General features: G+C 39.2%; 2 protein-coding genes across 7 annotated transcripts in view; both read left to right on the forward strand.

Annotated features, from left to right (window-relative positions):
- Window positions 1-1,124, forward strand: part of LOC137075321 (diacylglycerol kinase beta-like) — a 154,076-nt gene extending 152,952 nt beyond the window's left edge. For all 3 annotated transcript variants that reach the window (XM_067443716.1, XM_067443715.1, XM_067443717.1), the window contains one exon: window positions 709-1,124. In XM_067443716.1, coding sequence (XP_067299817.1) covers window positions 709-807 — 99 coding nt within the window. In that variant the 3' untranslated portion in view covers window positions 808-1,124. The remainder of the gene's footprint in view (window positions 1-708) is intronic.
- Window positions 1,125-10,905: 9,781 nt separating this feature from the next.
- etv5a (ETS variant transcription factor 5a) lies at window positions 10,906-22,012 on the forward strand. 4 transcript variants are annotated; one of them, XM_067443718.1, is made up of 13 exons: window positions 10,906-11,063; window positions 12,734-12,866; window positions 12,957-13,050; window positions 13,231-13,278; window positions 13,615-13,665; window positions 15,504-15,627; window positions 15,720-15,980; window positions 16,780-17,066; window positions 18,412-18,471; window positions 18,587-18,655; window positions 18,897-19,066; window positions 20,061-20,168; window positions 20,268-22,012. In XM_067443718.1, the coding sequence occupies exons 2-13, from the start codon at window positions 12,819-12,821 to the stop codon at window positions 20,496-20,498; spliced, it is 1,551 nt and encodes a 516-aa protein (XP_067299819.1). In that variant the 5' UTR covers window positions 10,906-11,063; window positions 12,734-12,818; the 3' UTR covers window positions 20,499-22,012. The 4 variants fall into 4 exon arrangements, with proteins under 4 accessions (XP_067299819.1, XP_067299821.1, XP_067299820.1 ...); XM_067443720.1 differs by having other exon boundaries at window positions 20,061-20,162; XM_067443719.1 differs by having other exon boundaries at window positions 12,960-13,050.

Below are 22,012 nucleotides of genomic sequence, written 5' to 3' on the forward strand. Positions count from 1 at the left end.
CACTGGGAAGGACAAGATGCCAGATTTGTTCTGTGTTTGAAATTTGCAAACTATTCATTAGCAATCACACAAACCTGAGTTTACCCTGCCGTTAAAGCTGAATGTATTCCAGACCAGCTTTTCAATAGGGATAGGTTGCAGACGTTAGGTTTCAGATCAACTAAACGACCTGAAATATGACTTCAAATGGAGTTCACTACTAGGTGTAAATTCAGAGCAAAACCTTTTCTCCATCTCAGAAAATTTCCTCCTCCGATCTGTTGCAGCTTTGTACATTCAGCCGTCCCAACGAGCAAACTGTTAATTAAAACACTGTCATGTCACACCCTGCATTGACTGATTATGTCATTAAGAGAGGGGAATAAACATGTAGCTTTCCATCTGCACATAGCGCCAACACAATGTCCTCCGCTATATATACATCTCTGTCAGCGCAAGCGCTATAAAAAGTGTGCCGCTGTGCTTTTAGTCCTCTCTAATTTGCCCAACTGTGCAGAGGGGAATATGGGATGTTATTTCAGTTTCAAGGTCAGCTCTCACATTCTCAAATTTGTGCCTGTTAATTTGGACGTGTGATTTCTGTCAGCTCATTTGCTGAATGCGAGCGAGACAACTGCTTAAAACAGTGAGTAATTAACAACCAGAAGGATTTAGCCAACTGTTCAGATTTGGTTGTCTTCAGAGAGTAATCTTTCTTCTTTCCTGCAGATACGGATCACGAATAAGAACCAGGTGCCCATGCTGCTGGGACCGCCACAGAAAACTCCCTTCTTCTTCTTCAAGAAGCGCAACAGAAGTCGGGACTAAATGTGGGACTCCAAATATCAGCCACTCTTCAACAATCATACAAACACACTCAAGCATCTCCACCTTACTCAGCCTCTTCTTTGTCTTTGGCTAGTGAGACCCAAAGAGAAGAGACTTTTCAAACACTTAGTGGAATAAATCAATACAAATACAACACTGTAATGGGCCTCTAATGGACTCCATCTCTCAACACAGCCTGGCTGAAACCGTTGAACGGACGCACTCCGAGTGTCATGACCACTTCCTGTGTCTTATCATTTAGAACGTCTTGTCACAGGCTCGTGACCTCTAAGCTCAATTCCAACCAAAACCTCCCAACCCCCCAACCCCCTACCAGTAGGCCACTGCCTTGGGATCACACTGTGTTCCCTTTCCCTCTTCTTGAGATGGCTCATCAGAAGATACTGAAAATTGAGAGCAGCAGGACCAGAAGAGCAAGAGACTCGCCCAGTAAATGAACATGAAGTGTGTTCAAGTGAAAAGAGAAGGAGACACCCTGGCATGATAACACTTCGGTGGTGCACATATGGACGTCACTGGGCCCTGGTTTAGCCTAGCAGGACCAGGGAACAAACTTTCCTCCTAAAGGAGCTTACTGAATTATACATCCGTGCATGCAAAGCACTCATTTCAGTGCCTCTCTAAGGTCCTACAACATGCCACCACTAAAGAGATGAAACAGTAAACTCATCCATTATGAAGATGTTTAGGGGGGTCTGCTGATAGGGATAGGTTAGACTGGCCTGAAAAAGATTCTGTAGAGTCATTTCCTTCCGTAGTTTGCCCTGGGCATTTTTGGTGTTTGCCCTCCGGCCGCAAAACTGACCAGTGCAAGTCGTTACAGTTAGCTGGATGTTAATGTACTCCTATACTCCCCTCTAAAAAAACAGTGCTAGTGCTCAGTATGGAAAATGGACCGTTAGTCTTTAAAAAAAAAAAGTACAATTAAAGGTTAGAGAACTCTTAGAAAAGAGAACAAGTGTACCAAAACAGTTTTAACAATTATCGTTTATTAGCAATGTGGACATTTGTGCAATTATTTTATTATATTTTAAGCCAAATCAAAAGTATTGTGCCATTAAGTTTAGGAGAAGATTCCATTTGATTTTTACTGAAATACCCTGCTGATAAAAAAATTAAAAAATAATCTTACACCAGCCTATGCTGGTTTGCCTGTCCGTTGGCTGGTTAGAGGGGTTTTGGGCTCTTTTTCGTGATGGTCAGGCTGGAATTAACAGGTTAGTCCGTAAAGGGATATTCCACCGTTTTTTCATATTAAACTCTGTTATTCCCTTAACTAATACAAGTTGATACATACCTCTCTCGTCTCAGTGCGTGCACTTAATCGCTCTGACGCGCGTTGACGATCTGATAGCATTTAGCTTAGCCCACTAAGCCCAGTTCATTCACTATGGTACCAAACAGAGATCAAGTTAGAAGCGACCAAACATCTCCACGTTTCCCTATTTAAATACAGTTAAACGAATAGTTGAACGACCAAGTATGGTAAAATAAAATAAAACGTGGCACTTATCTAAGCGGGTTAAAATGGATAACTATAATGTATGGAGGAATAGCACTTTTGAGAGTACTTCAATGCAGTAAAAAGTCACGCCTGAAAAATCATCTCCCCCAATTGACGGAAATGACATAGAGGGGGAGATTTGAGGGAGGATTTTTCAGGCGTGACTTTTTAGAGCGCAGAGTCGAAGTAGACGATAGAGGTATTTATCCACTCGTCTTAGTTAAGGGAATAACAGTTTAATATGAAAAAACCATGGAGTATCCCTTTAATGCCGAGTTACACTGCCCGATTTTTAAACTCGTCAGATTACACTTCTTTTCACACTGCATGACTATCTGGGGTAGCATTCTCTTACTGCTGTGTTCACACTGCACCATAGAATCAGCGACGGTCTTTCACACTGCATGACATTACAATAGGAAGAATCGTAGAAAACTGTCCGGTCCGCAAACTATGTACCACAACCAAACACACACGAGATGTGACAAGGAAACAACATAAGATCACGCGTGGGTCAGACCGGAGTTCTCGTGCGAGACTGGAGTTGTTATTAAAAATTATAGCCTGCAGAAAGCTTGCGATCCAAATTGTCTGTGCGCTGATTTGCAGTGAAAATGAGAAAAAGGTTGGGGAGACGTGGGGAGCAAGGATTTTGTTCGACAAAGAGAGTTAATAATTGCATGTAAATATAATTAATAATAAATTATTTTTGCAATGTGCTGCTGTTGCTATTCTGTATATATTCTGGTCTATAACTCCTGCTGCCCTGTGTCTTGCTCTCTCATTGGCTGTCGGTCATCGCAGTTATATTTTTCAGTCACACATTTCTCTCAGCAGGATTTTGAAACCATAGACAGGTCCAGATATTATGCCAAATATCTCACAGGTGTAGGCGACTCGTCACTGATTCTTTAAGATTGCGTCTTTGATAATTCACACTGTGTGATTGTCACTCGCGTGAACAAGCACTGATTTGCCTATTATTGCGGGCATTTGTCAGCAACCTGTTAGCGAAAAGCGTGCAGTGTGAACTCCGCATAACCAGCCTACAAATATTTGACATGAAAATTTGGTAAGATTTGCATGTTTCAGACATGACCAGCAGAATGAAAATGTAATTTCACTCTCTGACAGTAGGTGGCATTTACAGAAAAGCCGAAAGTCAGTAGAATGTAATAGCAGTGGCTCTGCACATGTGACCAAAAGCACAAATCCTAGTTAGTTTTGTCGTAGTTCAATGAAAAAGAGATTTGAACACCACCAAAAAATAAAAATCTTGTATTAATGGCAAGCGATTGTTTGTGTCAGTCTAAACACATGCATTAACAGTCAAGTTAACTAAGTGCACTGAATTTTTGCTTGTCTAGCTATCACCAGACCAAGCTCAATTTAAAGTGTAACATTGGTCTGGGGAGTCTGCTCTGTATTTTCTCTGCACAAGAGGTGTGATAAACGAGCATTATTCAAATGAACCCGTACGCAATTGGATAGTCCTTCAACCAATCAGAGCACAAGAGCCATGGTTAAAAGGCATCGACCCTCTATCCGTCATTGTGTTAAACCCACCAATAGCGTGCCAGGTGGATAAGCCAGTCTGTGATTGGTTCCTGCAAAAGTGTAACAGAAGCAGGAAATGAATGTACAGGTTTTCAGACTGAGCTGCAGGACAAAATCAAATCAGGCTGGGTTTAACCAGTCTAAATTTTTGCACCAAACATTCGTCTTGGTGTGAGCAAGCATTTATCCAGCTAAGACCAGCAAACCAGTTTAGGCTGTTTTATGCAGGCTTTATCAGCCAGGTGTGATTTTAATTAAATTACTTACAAATGGAACAATAAGAAAATAATGGCAATGCTTTATGACTAAGGTTAATTCATTAACATTAGTTAATGCATCAGATGTTAAGAACTAACAATGATGGTGTATTTACAGCATTTATTATTCTAGTTTAACCCAAATGTATACTGTTGTTCATTATTAATTTATGTAGCCTATAGAATATATTAAATAATATTCATTTATACAACCTAAATGTTTAATGACTATATGTAGAAATTAGCATTGATCAAGATTATAAAATTCTGTAAAACTAGTATTAACTGTTCATGATAGCAAATGCATTAACTAATGTTAACAATTTTAATCATATTATAAGGTGTTACAAAAAAAAGAATTTAAGGAAAAAGTTCTATGTATTTCTGAGAAAGTCTCTCCACTGTGGCTCAAAGCATCTCCATTCAGAGACTGAAATCGATCGAGCGCTGGTATTAACACTGAATCCTCTGGTCCTCATCTGTCACAACAAGCTACTGCAGTGGGGTTTGATTTACTGCTGCATGGACAGAGCCTAAATTTAACTTCCTATTTCAGGGAGTGAAACACTATTCCTAATTGCAGCATGAAAACATCAGCTCACAATTTCAGGTCGACAGTTAAGCGGGGTTGGATAGCATTCCAGATGAATGCAAAAAACGGAAGTTACTTACAGTTACCGTCAACAACAGTGAGCTTTTTCATCTTTTAGCCCTTCTGAGAAGGCCCGTAAAGAGTATTTAACCTAAAGACGCCCACTATGTATCAGTATTTGTATAATCCAAGAGCCTTGTGTGCATATATATATGAATGTGTTTAAAGTTATAACTTAATATAGTATCAGAGATTAGCAGTGATACCTAATGGGTCACATGATTGACTGTAGCCATCAGGCAGATAGACCTGATATAGATCCACATGCAGTGATCATCAGATGCTTTCGCAGTGTGCCGTAGGGTGCAGAGGTCTGTGTTGGAACTATTATATACTTATATTTCACCAATACAGAACTGGGGTCAAATTGACTTAATGTTCAGGTGTGGGCTTTCAAAACTGAGCTCTTGCCAGGGTTAGCAGGTTAATGTTCCCTTTAAAGAACACTGAACCGCAGAAGCTACGCCAGTGTCCTAAAAATGCTAATCTCTCCATATGACCACAGAACTGTAGTCCACCTCCAGTCGATGGCTTTATCATAGAAGTTAATGGTGGATTTAGCTAATAGAGCCTCATTGTTTCTGTGGTCATTGGACAGATGGTTTATCCTGTGTGACAGTCTGGTGTTTAAGAACGGCGGTTTGGTTACGAGTGCATGTTTACAACTACTTTTCATTTTACAGTTTAGAATGATTTTAAACAGTCATGTATATATAGATCTTGTTTATATTTTCTCTAAAGTTTAACCACCGCATGCCTGCTGAAACAAAGAAGACAAAGACGTCTGCTTGAAGAGAGACCACGCTGATTGTTGCTACCTTATTAGTTCCACATGATTATATTTTGGACCCTATCCAAGCCCCTTGTATCTTTCAACTGTACTTTTCCTCGATCTGTTAGTAGCATGTTCATTGTACAAGTACCTCTGTGGCTGTTCTTTGTTCTGTTTAGTATTTTGTAGATGGAGGTTTGGCGCTAATATATGCTGATCAATGGGCAACTGAGGAATGTCACCTTTGAGAAATGTCATTTCTAAATCGTACCAATGTCCCCTTCTGTGTCATTCCTTTGAATAACTGATAGCCTTAACTTACCAATACAAAATAGCGTTTTGCCTGGAGCAAAGAATTTTGCAATACAAGTCCAACCAAATGAAGCTGGAAAAAACTGAGGTCAACATCTGTTTTGCTGTGTTGCAATAACTCATTTTTGTTAGTGTCATCACACCGGGCCACTTGCCTCAGCTCTCAGAGATAGAGCGATGTCCTGCACATCACAAAGGAGCTCCATGATCTCTGTCTTCATTTGTGGACTGAATGACTTTTATCTATTATTTTTTAGCTGTCCTAAAACTGCGGTTGCTCAATCTGCCCATCACTGTCTCTTTTCTCATAACAATAATCCGATTTTATCTGTCAAAACCGTGTTGCCTCTTGCAGGGTTGTGCTTTATTCAGAATTGAATTGAGAATGCCTTTTAAATTCTAATTTAATTCCTGAATCTGAAATGAGGATGCAAACAGAATCGATAGATAGATAGATAGATAGATAGATAGATAGATAGATAGATAGATAGATAGATAGATAGATAGATAGATAGATAGATAGATAGATAGATAGATAGATAGATAGATAGATAGATAGATAGATAGATAGATAGATGGATGGATGGATGGATGGATGGATGGATGGATGGATGGATGGATGGATAGATACTTCGATCCATCTAGGAGGGAAAGAAGGATGGACCTGTTTGGATGAACACTTCTTTTTCCCAGGATGCATTTCTTTGAATTACAATTCATTAATTTGCTCTTCCTGTCATTCCAATGAAAAACGCATGTGGGACGTTGGCATTTCTATTCAAATTCCAACTCATGAATTGAAAGGAAGTTGATTCTTCAGTTCTGAATTTTACCCAACCCTTGCCTCTTGAAATTTTTAAAGACAGTGAACCAGAATCCGTGACTCAAATATGATCTCCATCTGACAGTGAGAGCTAAACTCTCTCTCTCTCTCTCTCTCTCTCTCTCTCTCTCTCTCTCTCTCTCTCTCTCTCTCTCTCTCTCTCTCTCTCTCTCTCTCTCTCTCTCTCTCTCTCTCTCTCTCTCTCTGTGCTCGTCTTACTGGTCTCTTAGAGACTGTATGGCTTATCTCAGTGTAGCTCTATTCTTAGCTGAGACAGATGAACAGTATTGAGCAGCACTGATGCAGTAGAGCCCATATCAATCCTGACTGTGATGTTCTACATGTGTGTTAACTCACTGTCTTATTCCTGCCTTAGGGTTAGTGTGGTTTGTAGCAGTCCATCTGAACAAAGTTCAAGGACAGGAGTCCTGCAGGCTGAGATGGGGTTAAAGGGTGAATCGTGCCCTTAACAGACCCACTTAGACTCTGTTACTCTGTTTCTTGTAAGCTGTTGGCATCTATGTTAATGGACAAAAGAGTTTTATTGAATAAACAGAGAGACTGAAGCTCTGTGTCTGGTGTTGATCATTGGGTGGCTCGACTGGGTGCTTTCTCACATTGGCAAAGGCGCCAACACAATCCTCATGATTAAATTTCAGTTCACACAATGAGTCACAGATTTCGGTGCTCCTGCACTGATGATATGAGGTTTTCAGGAGAAATGCTGTGAGCTTTTAGTGCTGCACTTAGGTCAGTCATCATGTCAGCATCGTTTCACACTTGCTTCCATCTCTCAAACAACACCTCATGATTGCACCTGTACAGACTTGGACAGGTGAGTTTAAATCATGTTGCAGCTGCAAAAAATTGGCATTTTTTTAAATTTTATTTTTAAAGTAATGTAATAGATTTGTTTTCCTCCCCTCCACAGCACTGCTGACCTGCACACTGAAGTGAGAATGTAATAAGTAACTTACTGTCTAGGTTTTGTGGCTTCCTAGACTAAAATTGTACCTTAATGAGTACACCAGCTTATTATTGAGGCAGTTCTCGCAATACTATGCTGTGGGTGTTGATAAGGTATGTGCCTTTGGAAGGTATCGCCCCAATGACGATGTTACTGTATTTAAAAAAATAATAATAATTTAAATCCTCCACTCATGAAAATACATACAAAAATTTTCAGTTGGCCAAACTGAATTTATGTGAATGGATGCAATTTAATTCACAGAAATTCAATTTGGCCAAAAAAAAAAAAAAAAATGTAGTTGTGATCAGTCACTAGAAAGTTTTCAGTTGGATACCTTATTTTTTTACAGTGTAGAGTAATGCATCCTTCATATCTCTGAAGAGACTTTATTTTTATTAGATTTATAAAAGACTGGTACACTTTACAAATTCTTTCTGAGCTTGTGCAGATGTGTAGAGGAGCTAAAGAGTCACGCGTACACATACACACAAAATACATAAATTCACTATATGTCCGTGTTGTTTTAATTACATGCACTTACGTGCCAACTTGTGACCGGGAACAAACAAGCACACCTATGTTGCTGCTACAGAAAAACAAACAGCATCCACTGTTTCCTTAACGCTGGGTTATTTGGGAAGCTGTATGGTTATCTTTTCTACACAACCAAAAACACATCTTTTGATTTTGTTGTCTGGAAAAATGCTGCCGATAACTGTAACCCTCGTTGATGGATGCGCTCATCTGCGAGAAGTGCCCATAGAAGCAATTCCGCCCTTTATGATGTCATTCAGTGCCATACTTGGGAAAAAATGAAACTTTTTAGAATCCTGAAGGAGTGTATTTGGTACAGTCATATGTCCAACTTGTATTTTTGTTGTTGTTGTTTTTTTGGCCATATTTATGAGAATCCAACTCTTTAACAGTGTAAATAAGTCAGAATGCATGAAATAGCCTTAAACCCTTTAACATCCACGAAACCTTTCACAAAAGGTTCTGTATAGTGGAAAAACTTTTTAAAAATTGTTTATGTTCTTCACTAATGGTGGTTCTAAGTGTTCAAACCAAAAATGGTTCTTCTATATGGCACCACTATGAAAATGCTCTATTTGTGGTGTCATGTTAATCACCACAAAAATGTGAATTTCTTATTTTATTTAATACATTTTTTACAGCAAAACCCTTATGGAGAACCAATCCATTGACTTGGACCCTAAAAAGTCCATAAACATGAATGTAAATTCCTTTATAAAATTATAAGAATAGCATTTTTGTTTTTAAATCCTCCAAAAACTGGACCCTGCTTTCCTTGTAAGTGCCTAACTACTGTTGTCTATTTAAAAAAGAAAAGAGAGATTATCAATGAGAAATAAATATCTAAATGTACGTTAATAATTCAGGTGTATCACAACACTTGCAGTGCCATTTACAGTATCAGATGGTAGATAGATGCCCTGTGAGGCTGAATATGACTGTTTGTTTTTGTCAGGCCTCTTTGCTTGTGAATACAGCCTTGCTAGAAGAAAAATGCAGATGACACAACAAGAAGCTGTGAGCTGGGGCGAAGCCTACGCTTCTTGGATGTGTGGAGATAATGAGGCAGGAATTATCTCTCCGTGAACTATTAATAGTCATCAAGTCCCATCATGTCTCTCTTTGGGAGAGCACCAGTGGCCTGAGGCTGCATTATCCTTCATTCCACTCTATTAACTGTCTGTGTCAAGCAGATTTTACTGAGTGCATTCCTTGATTCTGGACTTGCTAATCCCATTACATGGGTTACATGCAATATTAAGGATTAAACTTTTCATTTTTTCTTTGTGTTACATATGATACAGGTGTAGGGAACAGCTTTTCTACTCTGTCTGTCACTATTGTCACCTGCAGTACATCTCCACAGATTAGCCCACATTTCCAGTGAAGGGCAAGTTGCCAGAACTGTCACACTGACCCAGTCATGGGCACAAATAAGCCCTTCTGATGAGCAGAGCCTCTCTGCGTATCACAGTGAGTGATAGCGGATCGCTTCAATATTCGTCCCTTAAAACTGTAACGTCAAAGAGAGACTGCTGTGCCACTGATTCCAGTGTCACCACCGCTCTGGATTTAGGAAGCACAATGGAAATACAATATGCTCCTGGCCACCCCCTTCCCACCTCCCACCACATTAGTGAAAGGTGCTATAAAAAGGAGACCCTGGCAGCTCGGCAGTGCTGAAAAGCCAAGCGTCAAGCAGGAGAAACAATGACACCAGTAACTGCATACCGCACGTCTCTTTCATGCTATCATTGTCCTCCTGCGAAAGTGGGCTCTGCTCGAAAGCCAGAAGGATTTTAAAGATTATCCTCCTCACACTTGACGCTTGAATTTCTCTCGCTCTCGTTTTCACAGATACCGCTTTGTTAAATATAGATTCTAGGACATCTGGCCTTGACCACAATAATACATTGTAAATCCCTTGCACATCACAAGATTGTGCAGTTCATTTTGATAGCAGATAATACATAATAATAATATTGTACTCTATTTTACTTAGAGTAAAAACATGTCCAACTAAAGATAGCCTACTTTCACATTTTATTCAACAACATAGCCTAACTTTGGTTTTAGTCATAAAATTAGAACCATATTCTATATTATTATTAAATATAAATATTGAACTGACTTTTTGTTGTTTTGAGAATATCTATTTTTACATTTTAAAATTATTTGTTTTGTAGAACAAGACATAAGTAAGTACTAAGTCTCAATATGTTAACCACAGATATGATGTTACTCATAAACTGAAAAGTACTATTCTAAAATCATAAAGGGATCCTATGCCAAATTATTCAATGTTTTATAGCTAACTGTTACTCACAATATGAGCTGTTTGCTGAATGTATTGAGACATTAAATAACCATTGATTGTAACATTTGTTTACCTTTTTTTTTTGTATAAAATTCACTTGAATTGCTTTTAGTGAATTGTCATCCAACTTGTGATGCGTTTTCTGGCGATTCCACTTCTTGGTCTCTGTCCCTTTAAGAGACTCTGGAAACGTGCGAGGAAAAATCTTGAAAGTGAATGAAACTCAGCCATTCATAAAAATAGGACAGAGGAGGCTTCGATTGGTCGCTCGGCGCTTAATACATATTCCAAGTTATTCTCGCAAACCATTGGTTTAGAAATGTGAATGACGTACGCTCGGAGCCAATGGGCTTCCAGAGCCAAATGCCTCTCGAGCCCAAGGGAAAACCGAGCAGTCCATTTACAAAACCTCATTCAAGTTTTGAGTGTCGGAGAGAGCGGATCTATTGATCAGTGCGAGCGGACGGCATCCTTTTGGGATTACAACCTGAAACCGTGTTTTTTTGAGTCCGTTGCGAGAGGCACGTCATCTATAGGGTGAGTTTAACACTCAGTCCTCAAATATTTTCACGGCGTGCACTGAAATGTAGGCTATACACTGTATGAAAGCGGTTGTTTCTCCGCGGCGCGTAAGTTTTATCGTGGGCTTGCAACTCCAAATACAGCTATCTCGCCTTGGGGGAAAGCGAACGCCATTTTCTCCAAGAGAGGACTTATACACTTTGGCAACCATTTTAATGCATGAAGTTCTTCCTATCGTATTTTGCACGGTTGCAGTTGTTAGAGAAGCGTGTAAGGCCACCGTTAGTGCTGAACATACCTGACATTTATAGGCGAGGTCGGTGCAGCCTGAACAGTGTATGGTTTTGTGAATGGAGGTCTCGTTTCCCCCCCTCACGGATCGAGTTTCACTTCATTGAGAAAAACAAGAGGCCGTCAGGGGGCTCCGAGTGGAGGAGGTCCTCACCCCTGCTCAATTGTATATTTGCTTTGAGTAATTCATTTAAGCGTAAACCTTTTCGCTTACTTCCCCATAATATACAAAATATGTTTTCGAAAAGTCTTTATTTCAAAAGGAAAGAGACCGGAGAGATTCAAAATAATTGCGTTCTGATTTTTTTTTACATTGCTGGTCATATAATTTTGTGTTTTGAGTTATTTCTCTTTTTTTTAAATGCGTTTTTTTTTGTGGTAATAACAAAAGTGCGGGTTTAAGGTAAAGGGGAGCTGTTTCGTTGTCCATGTAAACTATTCATGGCTGAACTATTTTTCCGTATTATCTCTCATGGTAGCAGATCATTGTAGGTAACTTTATTTTCATAATTTCTAATCAGGTTTAATGTTGGTGTACATGTCGATAATAATAAAAATAAAATGCATAATACAATAATTGCAGGAAAAAAAACATTTTTATATGTCGCAAACAATTCTTGGTGAGCATGAAAGGAAATAATACAAATAAACGGATGCATAGGCTAATAAAAATTGTTAATACTCATGATGTTTATGTAGTCTATATCGTTTTATTTTCATATACATCTATGCTTCTTAGTTAATGCTTTAAATGGATGTCTAATTATCATATATGATTATTGTTTATAATAAATAGTATTAAGCAAGAATGAGTTGTTGCTTTGTGGTGAAGCATCACTAGAAAAGTTGGCATAGTCCTCGCAACCGCCCCTCCCAAGCGTGCAGTTGATCCAGTAAGTTAGTATCCAGTGTTCCTCAGAATAGATGCTTGGTGTTTATTCATGAACTAGTTATACAAGAGCAATATCAATGTATCATGGAATGTATGGTTTCCATTTTCCTCAATTTATCTTATTGTGCGTATCACTCTTTTCATAGTCTAATCACAGGCACAGATGGTTGGCTTTGCTTATGTAAGGTTTACATTCATCTCTACTGCGGATTGCATTACGCATCTCTCTCTCTCTCTCTCTCTCTCTCTCTCTCTCTCTCTCTCTCTCTCTCTGTCTCTCTGTCTCTCTGTCTCTCTCTCTCCACACACACATATGCTCTGACAGGAGTGATGTTGTGATGGGTAACAGAGAGAAAAGGGGGAGGATGAATACACAGGATCAGATGGTTCTGAGGGTTTTGTCATCCTGTTTGCAGGGCTTGTTGTTTTCATGTGGTACACACTTGACTGTCCAGTAGATCTATTGCATGATTAATCTTCTTCTGTTTTTCATCCCCCTTAGAGAAAACAGACTCAAAGAGGTCAATATAACAATCGCTTTTTAGCGAAGACCCTTTTCTGGGAGCCTCATTGAAGACCCAGGTGACATGGACGGATTTTATGACCAGCAAGTACCATTTATGGTCCCACCTAATGTAAGTATACTTCTGCATGTCTGTAGTTGCATGAAGCAACTTTTTCATTTTTTTAAATGAGTGGACACTGACCAAAGTGTGTTTCCACAGCAGAAGTCATTGCAAGTGGAGGAACCGTACAGCCGACCAGTTAATGACAGAAAAAGAAAATTAGTGGAGAGTGAACTTGCTCAGGATACAGAGGGTAATTTCAACCTAATGAACATGACTAATGCATGTTTAGCAGATGGATCTGATTATTGAGATACATTAACAGTGAGAGAGAAGTATATGTGCTCAAAGTAGTTTGATCGATGCTGTGATTGTTGAAGGCTGCCTTTCATTTATCAAACGACTGACTGTCTTGTTACCCTGTCATTCGCAGAACTTTTCCAGGACCTCAGCCAGCTGCAGGAGATCTGGATCGCAGAAGGTTTGTAACATATTTTATTTTCATGTGTGTCATCTGTGCTTTGTCATGCAGCTGACCTTTATATTTCTCATTAACATTTCTTATAATATATGCATGTGGAATATATAATTTCTAAGTGTTACACTTTGTCCCAGCTCCTGTTTATTTTTCATGACACGCTTGGTCCTTTGCACCAGCCATCCAAAAAGTTGGCACTAAGATGGCTGTTCATTTTTAGAGGAACGGAAAAAAAAATACAGATAAACGGTGTCTGACAAAATGACATTGATCTGCCGATTGTGTATCAACGGGGAGCATTGTTGCATCTCCTTCAGGCTCTCCAATCTCTCTCCACAGCTCAGGTGCCCGATGACGAACAGTTTGTCCCAGATTTCCAGTCGGAGAGCTGTGAGTACCTTGAGATATATTATTTATTCTCCTTGGCAATGTACTTTGGATGCAGTCCAGAAATGGCTAGGGAAAACAGCAGAGACTGAACTCTTGGAACTATTTATTATTCATCTCTTACTCAAATTTAAAGCCAATGTTTTTAATGTGAAACAAATGAAATCTTAGACTAAGGATAGCCAGACATTCTTGTTGATTTGGAAAGTTGCAAATGGAGCTCATATTATAGTTTATATTAGATTTTTTTGCATGCATTAAATCTTAAAGAAATCGATTTGCTCTTTTACTTGGTGAGTAGTATAACCACACACTGAACCCAATAGAGCTTTGATTCATCAGGACTTAAATGGTCTTTCCTCTTTTCATTCTTGCCTGAATCCTCTCAGCGCGAACCCCCGCAACTACCTATTTTTTCAGTCAAATCAGCCGATTGGTATCGGCATCACATGATCCAAGCTCATAATCAGATTTCACACTTTCCTGCACTCTGTTCAGCCTCTGGAATGGACCGGATTCCAACGGGAAGGGTGAGAGAAAAAGGCTTCCCCTCATGGCCTACCTAAACCCATCGAATCCACAGCTACTAAAACATTTCGTTCTCTGTCCAAACGCACCCAAATTGTTAGAGTCTGGCCACAAGAATCAAAGCCAAAAGAAATACTTGTGGAATGCTCGGCACAGCATTCTATTTTATTTTTTTCACCCCGTTTTGTCACAGAAGTTTGTTTTTGTTTTCGTCTGATGTTGAGGCAGGGAGACAGGGTGTGTACCAGAGCATGCATTTTGGTCCAGTTTTGCATGTCAGCGTGGCGTTACTGAAAAGCAGAAGATTGTTATGAACGTTTGTGGCATGCGGTTTATAAAATGTGGCACTTTTTGAATGCAAGCCATGGGTTTCTTCTTGTGCAAGCTATTATTACAGATTTTTCAGTATCAACAGGTCATCTGGATGTCACATGGCACCCCATGCCCTCCTACACTTTCCCAGTACCGTATCAATGGGGAGTGGCCTCTTCTCTTGCACTAACTCCATTGGTCACAAAGCAGAAAATCTCTTTACTTTAATAGTTTGAGGAAGAGTGCATGCACCTTTAAGTTCACCCAAAGTTGAAAATTGTTGTTCCAAACTCCTAAGACTTGTTTATCTTTCAAAGACAAATGTAGATATTTTTAATGAAAATCCATTCCACAAAAACTTTGATGCTTCAAAAAGTTCATAAAGAGATCGTAAAAGTAATCAAAGGGAATCAAGCACTTTAATCTGAGTATTTTGAATATACACAATCACTTTTATTAGAAACAGATTTAATATAGCCTATTATTCACATAATGACCAATGCGAATAGATATAAAGCACCAAATGTGGGCATTTTTGGGTGAACTAACCGTTTAACTAATGCATTTGAGCTTTCACGTGCCTGCTGATTGTCTTTTAAGCCCAGTACAGTCTGGGTGATTTATCTGGCTCGACTCGTGTGGATCCAGTTGCGTTGGCCATTATGTGGCGCCGGATATGAGAGCTTGATGCAGAGATCCAGGGGCTAATGGTTACAGTGCGGGGAGGAAAATCATTCACAATCATTGAATTACGACCACACTGATTCATGAGTATTGACTCGGCTATGATGGAAATCAGAGGGGAGTGCTTTGATTGCATGTGTTGTGCTGCACCATGATACTGATGGGCAGAACGAAGAGCTTTTATGCTTCACAGTCGATTGTCATTACCCATGAAATATGGGGGTTTAATGGTGGAGAAGAATCTCCTTCTGAAGCGTTTCACTGCACTTTTGTTGATGTGTTCGATTAGAAACATCTTCTGCTTTTTTCCTCCACAGTGATGTTTCATGGTCCACCACCGACAAAGATCAAACGGGAACTGAGTTCCTCCAAAGAGCTCTCTCCCTGTAGCCAGGATAGAAGTCCCATGCCGTATGGAGAGAAGTGCCTTTATAGCTACAGGTACTTTGTTATATATCCATCTCAGCATTAAGACCTTCTTGTCATCATGATGAGTGTGTAATGAATGACTGTTCTCCTTTTTCTCAATACAGTGCCTATGAAAGGAAGCCCACCGCTGGGTTTAAGCCATTGACTCCTCCCTCAACGCCCGTTTCGCCATGTGGCTCCGCCAACACTCTGGGGACACATCCGCTGCATGAACAGACTCCTCCCCCTGTCTCCAACACAACATTAGGGCAGCGTCTCCTTCATGGGCAGCCTTCAATGACCAAGACCTCGCCCAGCCAGAGTCCACCTTTTGCAGTGCCCTGTCCACCCCTAAACCGTGACCCTCACTTCAATAATGAACCAAGGTCAGTCCCTGCATGGTTTCTATGGAATAGTTTATACTGTTAGTATTAAGTACACAAGTGATCTACAATGAGTACTACACTATGCAAAATAGTATACATTTATTGGGATGTAATATTATAGTTTTGAAAAGTTTGGAATTGTAAGATTTTTAATTTAAAAAAAATTTTTTAAAGTCTCTTATGCTCTCCATGATTGCATTTTGATGAAAAATACAGTAAAAAATTATATTGTGAAAATATTATAATTATATATTATTTATATATTCATTTGAAACAAATCTTTAGGAACATTATAAATGTCATGAGTCTTTACTTTCACTTTTGAGCAATTGAATGCATATAATATAATATAATATAATATAATATAATATAATATAATATAATATAATATAATATAATATAATATTGTATGGCAGATGACCTTTCAGCAATGCTCACTTGATGTCAAAAAAATTAGTGTACATCACAGCTGTGGTGGTATAATAATATGACCCCCGTGGGAATAGATTGGCTGGCATCTTGTCCTGCCACCTGTAGCTGAATTCCTGGGAGCTTACCAGAGAATGTGTGGCACATCCTTTACAGCCAGTAGTTGAAGACTCTAAAGTGTTAGTGCTAAGCTGCTCCTTTATTTATCCTGTGTCACATGACCAAAACATTTATATATTTGCATGCTGTTTGTTTATGACTTCCTTGAATCATAAGCACCTGCTTGGATTTAACTTAAAGTGCTGCTTCTCATGTAGTCCAGATTTGTTGCTGATTTTTGTTTTGTTGTAATGTTGCTTTTATCTTCCAGGTTTCAGCGGCAGCTTTCCGAGCCTTGCCTTCCATTCCCACCATCTGACACACAGGGAAGGCCCAACTTCATGCCACAAGTCCCCAGCACTTCACCAAGAGATGGAAGGCCACCTTACCATCGCCAAATGTCAGAGCCTCTGGTTCCTGTGCCTCCTCAGGGCTTCAAACAGGAGCTTCTAGACCCTCGCTACGCCGAGCAAGGTGTTCCCAACATGGGTCCATCCCAGGCTGCCTTCCATCCAATGGCCATCAAGCAAGAGCCACGAGACTTCTGCTTTGACTCTGGTGAGGACTGTCCCATTTCTTAGAAATGGTTCACAATCTGGCTGGGCCTCATGAGAGCTGTCTGGGTGAGGGCATGGAATGTGTTTTGTGTGCTTGCATGGGCTTGTGACTTTTAGCGTTGTTTAGTAAGGTGTATACGAACAAAAGCATGCATACATACACACCTTGAACTTTTTTGTTCAAAGAAGAGACATTCAGAGAAGGCCGTGATCCTCATACCTGTGCAGCATTATTAATAAACTGGGCCGGCAGTTTATATAAAATTATATAAAATATAATTATTTATTTATTTTAATAATGATATATAAAATGATTAAAAGGCTGTATTAAGAAATCATATCTGAGAACAGTTTGGTAATCCACCTCAAGATTTTTTTTGTTCTTGTCCTGTCTCAGCATAGGGTTAACTTATGCATCCGATTGTCCACAACCTCTCAGCTTAGCTCATCTTTCTGTTTGTGATCCATACATTCAGTTTTGGACATTCTTCTAGCATTATACTATCCATCTAGGTTTATGTTTGCAGGTTAGTGATGTAATTCCAAATCCTCTTACCATCCTTCTTATAAGCGAGTACGTCAGCTGAACTGAGTCTTTTCAGCCTGACAGATGATGCATTTGATGCAATAAATGAGGATCACATACTCAAAGTAAGACCGCAAAGGGGCGGAGTGGCCTGCAGAATCACCAGGACGCACAAGGACAGATAAAACTTGATTGTCATGGTCCAGTATCTCGACACGGTGGCTAATCCTATTTGGTGACTCCGTGGACTCATTGCTAATGCTGCGTGTTTGATATGAGCTTAGCCAGCACTACCAGATGTGTGAGACTGGACATTCACAGCCCAGCTGTTCCATCTGAATCACTTTTTCATCGTTTTACTTTTTTTAGAGCTCCCTCAAAACCTCTGTTCAGATGCCAAATCCAAAAGTCGCTTTTTAAATCTCTATTTCTTTATTAGAATAAAGGAGTAAACTTATTTTACTATCATTGAGATGCTATTTTATTCATCTTTTGAATAAATATTTACATTTCATTTTAATTTTGTCTATTTTCTTTTATATCAGGTCAGAGAAGTTGGTTAAACAAAACAAAAAATTGAACTGTTGCTTTGGAAATTAGCTGAAATAAAATGTTGAAAGAAGTAAAAACCAAATCTCTTTATATAAAAAAAGTTTAAAACATAAAAATAAAAAGTATTTAAGAATATACTTAAAAATGTGTATGTGTGTATATGTGTGTCTTTAATTATAGTATTAATTTTATTAATTTACCTGAACTTCTGACTCGTTTATGATTGGTATTTTCTCCTTTTTAATGGGCCCTTTTTCATGTTTTGCAGAAGTGCCTAAGTGTCAGTCTTCATTTGGAAGAGCAGCAAGCTTCTACCAAAACCATGAGAGTAAGTGACCTCACCATTAAAGCTTATATTGCCTCACTGCAACTGTAGCATATTAAAATCATTGTATCTTTTTTGTAAAAAAAAATGAATACCTGTTTCCTCCCTCTGCTTGCAGACTTCTCATTTGACAGAGATCAACAGTTATATTTTGACGACACCTGCGTGGTTCCTGAGAGGCTTGAAGGTAAGACTTCATCACAGGTTATGTAAAGTTGTACATGAAGTACAACTTAATGGTCAAGCCATCTTGGTAGTTTTCAAATGTTCCGTCTTTGTTGTTCAGATTCACCCAGGCATCCCCTTCTAGTATGGCGGTGCAAAAGGAACACTGCGTCCACATTAGCAGCATTTGTGTTGGAATTTCTCGTCTACTTGCTCACACCACTGTGCCAAACTCTAATCCTGGTAATTCTTGTTCCTGACAGGGAAGGTAAAGCAAGAGCCTTCTGTGTATCGTGATGGTCCGCCTTACCAACGTCGCGGCTCCCTCCAGCTTTGGCAGTTTCTGGTTACGCTGCTAGATGATCCTGCCAACGGTCATTTCATTGCCTGGACAGGACGTGGAATGGAGTTCAAACTTATTGAGCCAGAGGAGGTCAGCCCCTAACAAGCACGCACACACACACACACACTTTACAATAGCCTTGTATGTTATCGGTTTTGGAAGCTGGGTTTGTATTTATTTTGTGATTATTGCACAATAATAGAATTGCTAATAGAAACAAACATAAAAGAATACAACTTTTTGTTTGAGGTGGATTATATTTATCGTTTATATTACATTCATTATATTCATAGGTCATCGTTTTTTTTTTTTTTTTCAATCAGCTTTGAATTATGATTTTGGTAGAATAAACCGTATTTCTCTTTTTCTAATCTGCACCCAGATCTTCTGGTTTATTTGACACCTCCAGGGCTTTTAATAAAATACAGATTGTACACACAAAAAAATTGTGTACTTTTGAACCAATTTTCACTCAGAAATTGCTAGTACATTTTACAAAGAAACAGCAGGCGAAACTACATTGAAACATGACCTTTTAAAGTAGGTAGGCTTCAATTTTGTAAATGTGTATTTATGTGTGTGTGTGTGTGTGTGTGTGTGTGTGTGTGTGTCACACACACATTCTTTTTCTTCTTTTTTTTAAAGCATACTTCAGTAATCTGTTTTACAGTTAATTTGTAGTGCCAGTGTTGAATAACTCCTTTAAGAAGACATTTTGTTAATGAAAACCAATTTACAGAATAAATTATTAAATGCATATGTTATCCAACAAGTCATGTGACTGAATAATTTACCCAGATAATTGGCTCCCAGAACTGACAGCAAACATGAATTTTGTCAGAGCCTTTGACTGCTATAAATCACAAGCAATTTATGGCATAAAAAGCCACAGTTGCTTTCATTATGGCTACAACTTACATTTTTAGTTTGCACTAATTTCCCTACAAGTGACACTGCATTATTTATAAACCATTTTTGCGTTTATTCCAGTTTTGGTTGTGCATGTTAAATAGCTAAATAAATTAAACTGGCAACTAAATAAAATGAATGAACTAAATTAAATAATCCTCGTCTGCTTTTTCAGGTGGCCCGTCGCTGGGGCATCCAAAAGAACAGGCCGGCCATGAACTATGACAAGCTGAGTCGTTCACTTCGGTACTATTATGAGAAGGGAATCATGCAGAAGGTAAAGGCAGGTTCACATTTCTTTTACTCTATGCTTTACTCATAATGACAATAGTTGGCAAATTTTTGGACGAGGGATAATCTAATGCCTCATTTCTCTCTTCAGGTTGCCGGTGAGAGGTATGTGTACAAATTTGTGTGTGATCCCGAGGCCCTTTTCTCCATGGCCTTCCCAGACAACCAGAGACCCAACCTTAAAGCAGACCCCGACGGCTTGCCTGGAGTGGACGACGACACACTCCCGTTGGCGCACTACGACGAGGGGGCTTCGTACTTGGTAGACGGTGGCGAGCAGTGTGTTGCTGGGATGGCTTTCCCTGATGGTTATGTGTACTGATATGACTGAAACACATCTGTCCCTCTTGCCTCGACTCCTTTTAAACTGTTGCCCACTTCCAGATTAACCCTCCCAATCATTCAAAAGGAACGAGGAGAAATCTGCGAGGCACCTTTTCTCTGGCGTCAGCTCACGAGAAGGTGTCAAGGAGGTGAGGAAAGTTGGTTTCCCACGCTTAACTTCCTCGTGGCAAACGTCACTGCCGCAGAGATGAAGAGGTTGAGCTGGAGCTGACCGGCGCCGAAAAACTGATGGATCTCACTGCGAGAATTGTAGCAATTCTGTTTTTGACAATCTGCTTTTTTTTAAAAAGAAGACAAATTGGTATCGAATTATTAAGAGACATCCTCACAGAAAAACCCTTAAATGCAGCACTATTTAATAGTTGCCTTTTTGGTCTGAATTTATTTTGTTTTACCTCCAAACCATGTAGACAAGAAGTCAAAAGGGCTTTATTTTGCAAGGAGAAAAAAATGACCCATTTGTTTCTTTAGACTCTTTAGAAAGCTGGCTTTTATACACTTTTGTTGAATGAAATGTGGACAGCTTTAATTATGCTGAGGAATACTGAACATGTTCTTTTTGTATCATTGGTTTTGTTCTGAATCCTTTGTCAAGTGTTAGTTTTATAAAAGCGTTTTGTTTTCATGCTGGTTAACCCAGGGGTTGTTGATGTGAAGTTAAACCAGAGGCACTCTTAAGTATATTTAGTCAACTTCACAAGACTGTTAACCTTTTTAAATGTATTTCTGTATGCCTGTTGCTATTTAATTTTCCACTCCCCAAAAAGCCAAATTTCGAGTTCATATCATTTTCTCACTTTCAAAAGGGATGCACTAGTCAGAATTTGTCCATGCTTTAGTGTAAGTAAAGGTCAAAAACATTTAGCGTCTTACATTCTTTTTTGGCATCGTTCTATATTTTAATGCACCAGGAAAGCAGGCCTTGCATGCAATACGGTACAAGAAAAATACATTTTCCTGGTCAGCTACTCATTGCCAATCTCAAGTTGACGAAAGACCACCGCTACCTTTTGCATGACGTATTCAATGATCAGCTGTCCACTAACATATCGCTTTATGCTGGACAAAGAAGAAATTGTGGAGTTCTCTGCATTTGTATTCTCTCTTTTCTTTTTCTTTTTTGGAAAGATGAACTTATATATTTTTGCAAAGTCTGCATTTATTTGATTTTATTGTATAAGCTGTATAGTTCTGCTTGTAACAGATACTCTATGTATGTTTTAAATGGATCCCTGTGTTGCAGTGACTGCACACCAGTGGTTACCGGACACCCTTTCCTGGTGGGTTCGAGAGCAGTGCCTTTAAATGAGAGGTGCAGCTTATAAAATAACCGTTTTCTCATCAAATGAGGGGCTTGTCTCAACATCCACCATAGAAGGGTTGTCTGCACTTGTACAGGCTTAACCTTGTCCCCTCACAATGTGTACCTTACACTGCTGAGTTTATAATCTGTACTGGGTACAATAAACTGTTCATTCTGCTTCACTTGCA

This window comes from Pseudorasbora parva, chromosome 5, assembly GCF_024679245.1.
Source record: "Pseudorasbora parva isolate DD20220531a chromosome 5, ASM2467924v1, whole genome shotgun sequence".
Taxonomy (NCBI): domain Eukaryota; kingdom Metazoa; phylum Chordata; class Actinopteri; order Cypriniformes; family Gobionidae; genus Pseudorasbora; species Pseudorasbora parva.

Excerpts from the sequence above, each read along its gene's own strand:
- etv5a (XM_067443718.1), top strand. The coding sequence starts at position 12,819 with ATGGACGGATTTTATGACCAGCAAGTACCATTTATGGTCCCACCTAAT. Across the intron at positions 12,867-12,956 it reads CATTTATGGTCCCACCTAAT|CAGAAGTCATTGCAAGTGGA; the intron begins GTAAGTATACTT and ends GTGTTTCCACAG. Across the intron at positions 19,067-20,060 it reads AACTTATTGAGCCAGAGGAG|GTGGCCCGTCGCTGGGGCAT; the intron begins GTCAGCCCCTAA and ends CTGCTTTTTCAG.